Source organism: Gallus gallus, chromosome 31 (genome assembly GCF_016699485.2).
Source record: "Gallus gallus isolate bGalGal1 chromosome 31, bGalGal1.mat.broiler.GRCg7b, whole genome shotgun sequence".
NCBI classification, from domain to species: Eukaryota; Metazoa; Chordata; class Aves; order Galliformes; family Phasianidae; genus Gallus; species Gallus gallus.
The window spans coordinates 2,182,469-2,193,691 of record NC_052562.1 but is presented as its reverse complement, the minus strand read 5'-3'; the positions used below and the strand labels follow the sequence as shown (position 1 = coordinate 2,193,691).

At 54.6% G+C, this 11,223-nt stretch overlaps 2 protein-coding genes across 2 annotated transcripts; one reads left to right on the top strand and one right to left on the bottom strand.

Annotated features, from left to right (window-relative positions):
• Positions 1-548: 548 nt before the first annotated feature.
• Positions 549-2,846, bottom strand: CHIR-B3 (immunoglobulin-like receptor CHIR-B3). Its single transcript, XM_040654294.2, has 7 exons — positions 2,763-2,846; positions 2,654-2,689; positions 2,258-2,536; positions 1,865-2,176; positions 1,602-1,742; positions 1,467-1,504; positions 549-1,096 (listed from the first exon to the last, which is right to left on the bottom strand). The coding sequence occupies exons 1-7, from the start codon at positions 2,791-2,793 to the stop codon at positions 959-961; spliced, it is 975 nt and encodes a 324-aa protein (XP_040510228.2). The 5' UTR covers positions 2,794-2,846; the 3' UTR covers positions 549-958.
• Positions 2,847-6,493: 3,647 nt separating this feature from the next.
• Positions 6,494-10,419, top strand: LOC112531260 (free fatty acid receptor 2-like). Its single transcript, XM_025146225.2, has one exon. It carries the CDS (start codon positions 7,384-7,386, stop codon positions 8,671-8,673), a length of 1,290 nt encoding a protein of 429 aa, XP_025001993.2. The 5' UTR covers positions 6,494-7,383; the 3' UTR covers positions 8,674-10,419.
• Positions 10,420-11,223: the final 804 nt, after the last annotated feature.

Below are 11,223 nucleotides of genomic sequence, written 5' to 3'. Positions count from 1 at the left end.
TGGATAAATACATCCACAAAAGATAATTCTACCAGGAATGATGACAAAAACGTTTGGAAATGGGAAATCTCCTCCCAGAGGTTGGTGAAAACCCTTCAGATCCAAGAAGTATCCCCAGAAGATAGAATGAAAACCTTCAGAGGTAGAGGAAGGGTAAAACTTCCAGAAATAGGAATCCTCCCTCACAAAGCAGAATGAAACACTTTGGAATCCGAATTCTCATGCAGGAATGTGGGATAAAACCCTGCAGAAATGGGAATCCTGCCCCAACACCACGGTGGGTCGGGTGCTGGCTTGGGATGTGGAGCTGAAGATGAGCACACGGGAGGGACATGTGTGTGCTGTGGGGACAGACGAGGCGCTGATGTGGGGCACATGGTGAGGACACACGTACACAGTGAGGACACGGATAGTGCAGGCACAGGGAGCAGACGTGCACCGTCCCTCCGAGTGGGTTTGGAGGGAGGTGAATCTTTCTCTGCCTCCTGAGTCGCACCTCTCCCAGTCAGCTGGGGTGGATACCACGATGGAGTCAGCCAAGGCTCGGAGCAGGAATACACATCCATTTATGGAGAGCTTCTCTTTGAAATCAAACGGCTCCAAAGCAATGCTTTGGAACGAAGAGCTGTCCACAAAGTGTTTCTGGTCACCTCATGCATTTATTACCAGTCTCAGAAAGCATGCTAAGGACACACGTGCACTACTGTGCACATATACTGGTGTACACACATGGCATCGCACAGACACAAAGGAACAGAGTTAATCACGGAGTGCACATCTGTGTACAACTGTTGTGAACATGTGATGGTGCACACGCAGGTAACATATGAACACATGCAGTGGTACCTGTATGCAGTGCACACGTGATGGTGAGCACACACAACACAAGTGCACTGTGCATGCTGGAAGCACATGTGTGCATACAACACACACGTGTTTGTGCACACGTATGGAGGCATCAGTGGCGCCCCCCAACGGCCACCTCGGTGTAGATAACAGAGGGCTGTGGGGCTGCTGGCGGGCTGGGGGGCTGTGTGCTGGGGGTCACAGCTTGCAGCTCCAAGTAGGTCAGACCCTCGCTGTCACTGGAAGGCACCTGAGGACACAGTTGGAATACAGAGTGCCACCATGGGGGTCCCAAATGTGATCTGGGAGGGACACCCCACGGGATATGTTTGGGGTTCCTACTACATGGCGTGAAAGTGCCCATGGGGTCTGAGGGGTGTTTAAGGATCAGAGGGGTCAGGGGGATCAGGGGGCTCAGATCTGGGTCCAGGGTGTTTCCTTGATGCCGATTTGGAGTTCCTCGTGGGCTGGGTTTGGGGGTGTGCTTAACATTAGGGCAAAGCATGAGAGGGTGGGGAGTCCCCTCTGGTCTCCATGGACAGAGTTTGGGGCTCTATGTGGGTCTGGGAGCACTTCAAGAGTCAGATTGGGATTTGGTGCTCCCTGACCCAGTCACTTACCTGGAACTCCATGGCCTCAGGCTTTCTGGGGGGTGGACCTGTGTCAAAACACGGAGGGGAATGAGATTATGGGGGAGCCTGAGGGACGTTTGAGGGGATCTACTGAGAAACAAGGACATTTAACCCCTTCCCCACCAGGGCTCTCATCTCTCTGTGTCCGAAGTCTGCGGGCAGAGAGGAGGAAGAAGATGATAAGGACGAGGATGAAGACAAAGGCAGCAGTGCAGCCACCTACCACTGCCACCACCAAGTTCCCATGAGAACTGCCTGCAGCACCTGTGGGGTCGGAATGTGTGGGTTATCACATCTCCAGCAACCACCTCCATGGGGACGGGAGTTGACACAGCCACTCATGGGTTGCACCAGGTGTACCCCAGTGAGGGTGGGTTGAGACCCACCTGGGGGTGCAGGGGTGGGTGTCACCTCCAGTGTTACGCTGTCCCCAAGGGGTGAGGAAATGAAGGGGTAACCCTTGGGGCGATAGGAGCACCTGTAGGTGCCACTGTCAGCTGGGGTCACCCCAAAGAGGGTGAAAGTGGCTGTGCCCCCCTCTCTGAAGTCCTGGCGCTGGAGAGGGTCTGAGCTCCCACCCTTGTGCAGGAGGAAGGTGGTCCCATAGGCCTTGTTCCTGCAGCGGATGGTGACGTTGGTCCCTGTCCCCACACACTGCTCGGAGTGAAGGGAAATGCCGGGTGGGGGGAAACTGCGATCTGCATGACAGTAGTGAATGGCACTGGGACACGGTCCTGTGGGGAGCAGCCAGAGCCATTTGCTGTCCCCAGTGTCCTCACCTGTCAGCACCAGCTCCACGGGGTCACTCTTCTCTGATGCCCCTACTGACCAAGACACCCGGTACTGACACCGATAACGACCTGCGTGTTCCCGCTGTGTGCTAACAAAGGAGAACTCGGCCGCGTCCTTCTCCTTCTCCTTCCCCTTCTTGTACGGCCAACCTCCTTCCTGGTACAGCTCGACCCAGGCAGCCAGCCGGGGCAGGTGGCAGCGCAGGGTGACAGCACCCCCCAGGGACACCCCCTGGCTGGGGTGCAGTGACAGGGAGGGTCGGGGCACTAGGACAGGGGACAGCAGTCAGCCTTGTCCCTGCACACCATTCTCAGCCCCTCTGCTGGCCCCCTGACCACAGTTTCCTCCCTCTGTCCCCATTCTCCCCCTGTCCCCATACTCACGTTGCTGTGCGCTGCTCGCTGTCACCAGCCACCAACCTGCAAGGGACACGGTCCTGGTCCCACACAGGGCCACCAACCCCCATGGCTCCACGTCCCCATTGTCACTCACCGAGGATGAGGGCCACCGCCATTGGTGCCATGAGGCAGGAGCAGCTTGGGGACAGTGAGTCTGCAGAAGGGGCAGGGAGTGGTTGGAGAGCTGCTGTCAGTTCCCCTTTTGGTTCAGGATGTTGTGATGTCACCTCCTGATATTGGGCAATCATAGCCCAAAGGGGAAGTGGCACTATGGGGTCCCCAGCATTGTGGTACAGATGCAGTGGTGCAAATAGTCCCCGTTGGTTTGTTCTTCGCAGTTTGTCACTGCGGTTTGTCACATACTGTCCTCAGTGCTCTGCCAGCACGTCACCCTGTATGTTGTCCCCCAATGGGATGCCAAACATGAGACACGTGGCCCCAATGGGCTGTCCCACATGGGATGTCACACAAGGTCCCCAACACGTCCAGCCAGCCTTCACCACGCACTTGGGGTACCGCACTCTGTCATCCCTACTTCTGCCACCCCCACTGGGGACAGCAGCAAGAGCCAGTGGGGACACAGTGAGACCCACCCAAATGTGGGGCACGCTATGGGGACACAGAAGTGTATGGGGCACACATGTGGTCCTGACATCGGTCACGTGCTATGGACATGTGTGTGCAGTGCTGGCGCACACGTAGTGCCAACACGGGAACTGCATGCTAAGGACACAGATGTGCGTTATTGTGTGCGTGTTTTGGTGTACATTTATAATGCCACACATAAAGGCTATGACTTAGGGCTATTAGGGTTAGGGTTAGAAATAGCGGTTAGGGTTAGGGTTTATGTTTGATTGAGGGTTAGGGATGGAGTTAGAGTTAGGGTGATGTTTAGGATGAGGATTAGGGTTAGATCATTAGGGTTAGGGTGAGTATTAAGGTGAGGGTTAGGGTTAGGGATAGGGTTATGGTTGATGTTAGGATTAGGGTTTGGGTTTGGGGTCGGGTTAGGGTTAGGGTTAGGGTTAATAGTATGGTTAGGGTTAGGGTAGGGTCAGGATTAGGGTTAGTAGTAGGGTTAGGGTTAGGTTTAGGGTTACGGTTAATAGTATGGATAGGGTTAAGGTTAGTATTTGGGGTAGGGTTAGCATTAGGCTTATGGTTAATAGTATGGTTAGGGTTAATATTTGGGTTAGGGTTAGGGTTAGTAGTTGGGTTAGGGTTAGTAGTAGCGTTAGAATCATAGAATCATGAAGGTTGGAAAAGAGCTCTGTGAGCTCCAAGTCCAACCCTCGTTCACCCCAACATTCTCACTGAGCACGTCCTTCAATGCCACATCTCCATGGGTAGGGTTAGGCTTAGGCTTAGGGTTATGATTATGGTTATGGTTTTGGTTATGGTTATGGTTAGTGATAGGGTTAGGGTTAGGGGTAGGGTTATGGTTGTGGTAGGGTTAGGGTTAAGGTTAGGGTTACTGTAAGGTTAAAGTTAGGTTTAGGGTTAGTGTTAGGGTTATGGTTTTGACTGGGGTTACAGTTATGGTTATGGTTCCAGTTACGGTTATGGTTATGGTTACAGTTGCAGTTATGGTTATGGTTAAATGTTAGGGTTGGGGTAGGGTTATGGTTGTGGTAGGGGTAAGGTTAGGGTTAGGGTTATTGTTACTGTAAGGGTAGGGTTAGGTTCAGGGTAAGGGTTACGGTTAGGGTTACGTTTAGGATTAGAGTTAGTGTTACTGTAAAGGTAGGGTTAGGTTTAGGGTTAGTATTATTGTTAGGGTAAGGGTTACGGTTATGGTTAGGGTCAGCGTTAGTATTAGGGTTAGTATTAGTGTTAGGTTTAGGCTTAGGTTTAGTGTTAGGTCATTAGTATTTGGGTTGGGGTTTTTGTTAGATTTAAGGTTTATGTGAACATGAAGACCAGCTTTTGTTTTATCGTTAGGATAAGGTTTAAGTTTAAGCTTATGGTTAGTTTTACGTTTACATTTAGTGTTAGTATTGGAGTTAAGCTTTGTGTTAGTTTTAGGGTGAAGTTTAGGGTTTCTATTATTGGTTAGGGTGCGAGTCAACGTTACGGCTATTATTTAGGATTAGGTCAAAAGGGTTCGGGTCCATGTGGTCTGTGGGATGTTTAAAGGCTTTAGAGGTGTGCAGAGGCTTAGATTTGGCGTTTGTATGGATATGACGTCGGGTGTTGCCATGCGTGGTGTCTGGGAGTGTCACCACTCAGTTCGGGACTTTCCCTGGGACAGAGTACTGTGTGTGTGGTGGGAGCCCCACGATGGAGCTTGGGCTTTCCCATGGGGTACTCGGTGGGCTTTTAGGGCATGGAGGTCTGGGGGGTGTAGTCCGGGTGTTTGTGTGGCACCACCCCCAGCAGCCACCGCCCTGGGGATGAGATGCGGTAACACTGCCACCCATTGGTGATATGGGGGACACACACACATGGGGGATCAGAGCTACGCGGGGGCACAGGTGTGGATGTTACCTTCGGTGTCACATTGTCCCTAAGGAGTGAGGACACAAAGGGGTAACCTCAGGGTCTGTAGGGGCACCTATAGGTGCCAGCATCAGCCGGGGTCACCCCAAAGAGGATGAAGGAGGCTGTGCTCACACCATTGTGGTCCTCATGCTGGACAGGGTTCCTGCACTACCAGTGCCCGTGGCACCGCGTCCCCATTGTCACTCACTGAGAATGGGGGCCACCGCCATTGGTGCCACGAGGCAGGAGCAGCTTGGGGACAAGTAAATCGCAGGCATTACTTTTGGAGTGACCCCCATCCGAGCAGCCCGAGGCACTCCATGGCACTCAGCGCAGCCTGGGGTTGGGAGCACATGGGATCGTGCTGTGGGGCTTTGCAGCCATGGGGCGGGACAAAGGGGGTCTGTAGGTGGTGGTGGGTCCTTCCTGGGGTGACCCATGTGGCAGGGGCCTGGGGGCCCATATGTGGTCGTTGGGTCTCCAAATCTATGAGGCAAGATGTGGGGCTCGGCTTTGTCAGAGAAGGGGGTGGCTGTGGGGCCCCCAGATCTCTGTGATGTGCTATAGGGAAGGGTTTTGGAGGTCCACAGGTCATCGTGGATGATGACAGCGACAATAACAATGACAAACAAATCTATGGTGTAAGATATGGGGAAGGTGGTTGTGGTCTTCAAGTCTATGGAGTGATCTATGGGTCAGGGTGTTGAAGACCCATGAGTGTTCGCTGTGTTTCCAAATCTATGAGGTGCTCTATTGAGAAGTGTTCTGGACATCCACGGAAGGTTGTGGGGCCTCCAAAGCAGTGGGGCAATCTATGGGGCAGGTGTTCTCCCCCCGTATTCCCCTCAAATTTTCCCCTTATCCTCAAGTAGTATCTCCTCTCCCCCACGGGGTGTCCCTACCCCATAACAAAGGACAAAGGGCTTCTGTGGGGGGAGGGAGCATCCCCCACCTGTGGCCCCACCCCTGGGAGTGTCCCTCATAATCTGTGGGATAACACACAGTGCCCCACAGACGCAGGGGTTAGCAGTGGAGATGAGCGCACGGGGAGATTCTAGGGGGCTGTGGGATGTGGGGCATTCATGGCAATGGCAATGGGGAGGGATGGAGAGTCATGGGGTTATTGGGAGGGATATGGTGTCATGGAGCTATGGGGTGGGATGTGGGGTTATGGGGGTATGGGTCTGGGGATATGAGATCATGGTGCAGTGTAAATTTGTATGGGGCCATGAGGTACTATGCGAGGTTATGGGGCAGCATATAGGGCAAGAGACTGCTACGAAGCTATGGTCTGGGGTGTGGGTCATAGGGCCATAGGGCAGGATATGGGGTTTTGGGGTATAGGGAGGGTGTAAGAAGGGTATGAGGTTTTGTTGAGTTATGGGGTGTGGAAAGTTATGGGAAAGCTGTGGGGTTTGGGGGCGGTTATGGTGTTTTGGATGGGGAGGCTCAGTGCCCTGCCCCCTCTCTGCCCCCATCTCTGAGCAGGAAACGCAGAAATTAATCAAATTAAAAACAAATGAGGGCAGCACTGCCCAATGGGTGTGGAGGAAGCCGAGGGGCCTCACCCCATAAACCTATGGCTCCACATCATGTCCTGTAACCACATCACCCCATGTTCCCGCCCCACAGCCCCATGATTCCATATTCCACCCCATGGCTCTGTGCCCCAAAGTCCCGCAGCCTTTCCTCCCTCCATCCTCATCCTTATCACTTTGGAAGCGGTACGAGGTCATATCCTGCACCGTGATCCCATATCATACCCCATAACCTCAAATCTCGCCCCATGTCCTGTCCCATAGATCCGTATCCTGCTCCATAGATTTATGTCCCACAGCTCTGGAGCCTTCCTCCTGCCATACTCATCCTCATATCTTTGGGAGTACTAGGACTACATATACCTTCCCACAACCCCATATCACACGCCATAGGCCCATATCTCACCCCACTGCCCCATATCCTGCCCCATATCTCGACATCCAATCTCATATCTTCATTTTCTGTCCCATAGCCCTATGAACCCATAAATCAACATATTGCCCCACAGCCCCATTTTTGCCCCATATCCTGCCTCATAGCCCCATGACTCCACAGTCCAACACATAGCTCTGCTATCACCCCTTAGCTCATCCTATAGCCCCAGTTTGATACCATGTCCCTTTCCATAACACCAGTATGACCCCATAGCCTGCCCTACAGCTCTGTGCCCTTTGTCCCACAGCCTTCCTCTCGCCATGCTCGTCCTCATCATCTACGCGCTGACCTTCGCCGTGGGTCTTCCTGCCAACGTCTTCACCTTCCTCACCCTCCTCATCAGAATCCGGTGTCACCGTCCTCATCCCCACCTCACCGCTGCCGACCTCCTCCTCCTCCACCTCACCACCGCCGACCTTCTCCTCCTCCTCTTCCTCCCCTTCAAGATGGCCGAGGCAGCTGCCAAGATGCTGTGGCCCTTCCCCACAGTACTCTGCCCCATAGCAAACTTCTGCTTCTACTCCAGCATCTACCTCAGCACTCTCTTTATGGCTGCCCTCAGTGTGGAGCGCTACTTTGGGGTCGTGTTCCCGCACTGCTACAACCGGCGCCGGAGGTTATGGCGGACGATGGCCGCCAGCGCTGTCCTTTCAGTGATGGCATTGTCCCATTGTTCCATCGTTTTTGTGGCAGAATATCACAGAGAGTTTGGTGTCAATGGGTCTGAGGCTGATGGGAAAGGCGGTTTGGGGGTGAATGGGATCAAGACTTGGGGATCCGGGATGGAGAACCCCGGTCATGTTGACCCCACTGGGCTGAAGATGGGCATCTCCCATTGCTTTGGAGTCACTGGGTTTGACCATGGGGGATTTGGGTTGACCAAACCTGATGGCGCTGACACCGATGTTCCCAACACCTCCACTGCTGACATCACCATCCCCAGTGGCTCGAAGATCCCCGGTGCCGACAACTACAGGATCTCCAGCCCCAATGCTTTCCTCAACATCTCCAGCCGCAAATCCTCTGCCTGCACAACCCCAAACACACCCCACATCCCCACCACCACCCCGTGGACTTTCCAGAATGCCTCTGAGACTCAGTGCCACCGGGGCTACCACTGCTACGATGACTTCTCCCAAGCTCAGCTGCGCTTTGTCCTTCCGCTGCGCCTTGAGCTCTTCCTCGTCCTCTTCCTCATCCCCTTTGCCATCACCATGTTCTGCTACATCCGCCTCATCCGTGCCCTCCTCACTCGACCCCACATCCCACCGCAGAAGAAGTACCGCACTGTGGGGCTGGCTGTGGTCACCATGGTCAACTTTGGGGTCTGCTTTGGACCCTACAACATCTCGCATGTGGTGGGCTTTGTGCAGCAGCGCAGCCCTGAGTGGAGGCCCTACGCTCTGCTCCTCACCACCCTCAGCGCTGCGCTCGACCCCTTCATCTTCTATTTCTCCTCCAGTGCAGTGCGGAGGGCGGTCAGTGGGATGGTGGGAGCAATTCGGGGCACAGTGTGTGGGTTTTGGGGTTGGTGTTGGCAGAGACAATGAGCCCCAACCTGGAGGAGGTTATGGGGTAAATGAGGTTGTTGTGATTGGAGTGGGTTTAATGGGGTAGGAGGTCAGAAATGGGGATGGGTCCAGATTCCTTGTGGTCAGCGTGGTCCCGCAGACGTGTCCAATGTTTGTGGGTCAACCAATTCTTGGTCAGTGTATCGTTGTCCCATGGGGTTGGGGTCAGCATGGAAACATGGTAGAGATCAGTGGGGTCAATGAGATCCCATCAATGTGACCAGTGTGGTCAATGCAGAATCGTGAGTGTGACTTAATGTTGTCCCCGATGTCCAGTGGGGTTGGGATCAATGTGGACCAAAGTATCAGTGTGGACCCAGCGTTGCTTCATCCCCACTGTCCCCAATTCCTTCCGTGTCCCCCATGTCTGCAGTGCTCTCAATATCCAGCAATGTCTGCAGTTCCTCCAATGTCCCCAGTGCCCTCACTGCCCTCAGTGCCCCCAGTGCCCCCAGTACTCCCAGTGTCCTGACAGCTGGCAATAACTTCAGGGCCATCAGCACTTCATGAAGATCCCTCAGCACACGGCCCCTCTCTCCAGGGAAGGAGGCTGTTCCCAGATCAGAGGACATCTGCAGCCTCAAAGCAGAGTCTCAGCAGCCCACCGCCATCAGGATGTGCCCTGTACCCTGTAGGGCTGATCATAGGTGCAATAACAAGGCAAAAGTACTAATTAAAACCTATTCAGCAGCCATGTATTTGTCTGAGAGTTCCTGGTCTCGTGGCAGTGACAGCCTGGCACAGCAGTTGGCGCAGCAGTTGGTGTGGGCCGGGCGAGCAGGAGGGCAGAGCATCGCTCCCCACTGCGGAGATCTGCTCACCCATCAGCTGCCTCCCAAACAACACATCTGGATGCGGTCTCTACGAGGCTGAAAGCTCTTCCCAAAATCAATGCAGGTCCCAGTGTGAGTGTCCACCCCAAAACCTGGCCATGCAGGTCTGCAGCAGCTGGAAGTGCCTGAGCCTGCACCCAGGTCATTGCCTAGGGCAAGGTGGTTAGCTCCACGCCTCCAGACCCCCTTCAGATAAATTGAGAGAAGGGTGGCTGTCGTAGGGGACTCCTTCTGAGGGGAACAGAGGCTCTGACACATCAGCCAGACTCTACCCGTAGGGAAGTGTGCTGCCCTCCTGGGGCCCTGCTCAGGGACATCACCAGGACACTCCCTGCTCCGGTTCACCCCTCTGGCTGTTCTCCCTTACTGATGGGTCAGGCCGGCAGTGATGCAGTCACTGAGAGAAGCCTGAGGGCCATGCAAAGGGTGTTCAGGGCACTGGGGTGGTCAGTGGGCAGAGTGGGAGTACAGGTGGAGTTCTCCTCTGTCCCCTCAGTGGCAGCGAGGGATACTGAGAGGGTTGGGAGAACTAATCTGATAAATGCGTGGTTGAGAGGTCGGTGCCACGGCAGGAATTCTGTTTTTTCTGACCACGGGGCGGTGTACTCTGTGCTGGGCTGATGGCTGCAGGTGGATCCCAGCTGTGTGAAAGGGGGAAGTGGATCTCAGACCAGGAGCTGGCAGGGCGCACTGAGAGGGCTTTAAACTGGCAGCCTTTTGGGGACAGCGTGAGACATGGAGGGGTGACAGTCTGTGGGGCGCTCCAACTGGGGATGTGTGCAGTGCTCTGTGCGTGTCACCACTGGGTGCCCTCAGTACCACCACCCACTTGGGGACCACAAATACCACATGACGAGACGACATCACAGCATGCTGTCCACAAGAGGAACAGACAGCAGCTCTCTGGCCACTTCTTTTCTCCTCTGCACTCTCACTGTCCCCAAGATGCTCCTGCCTCAGGGCACCAATGCTGGTGGCCCTCATTCTCGGTGAGTGACAATGGAGACATGGTGCCACAGGGGTTGGTGGCCCTGTGTGGGACCAGGACCATGTCCCTTGCAGGTTGGTGGCTGATGGCTGCGAGCAGGGCACAGCAACATGAGTATGGGGAGAATGGGGACAGAGGGAGTGGAGCGAGGTCAGGGGGGCAGCAGAGGGGCTGAGGATGGTGTGCAGGGACAAGGCTGATTGCTGTCCCCTGTCCTAGTGCCCCGACCCTCCCTATTGCTGCACCCCAGCCAGCGGGTGTCCCTGGGAGACACTGTCACCCTGCGCTGCCACCTGCCCCAGACAACTGCCTGGGTCCGACTCTATCGGTACGAAAATCCAACGTACATCGAGCAGAAGGATAAGGTGCAGCGCATGGCTGAGTTCTCCCTGGCTGGCATAAAGCAGTTTGATGCTGTGAGATATCGGTGTCAGTACCAGGGGTTGGAGCCATCAGGGACATCGCAGAAGAGTGACCCTGTGAAGCTGGTGGTGACAGGTGAGGGCACTGAGGAAAGCAGATGACCCTGTGCTGTTCCCACAGGGCTTTGTTCCATCTCTGTTACCTCTCTGTGCTCAGATCACAGGTATCCTCCACCTGGCATTTCCCTCAGCCCCAGAGAACTTGTGAAGATGGGGACCAATATCTCCATCCAGTGCTGGAACAAGAAGCATGGGGCCTCCTTCCTCCTGCACAAGGGAGGGCACT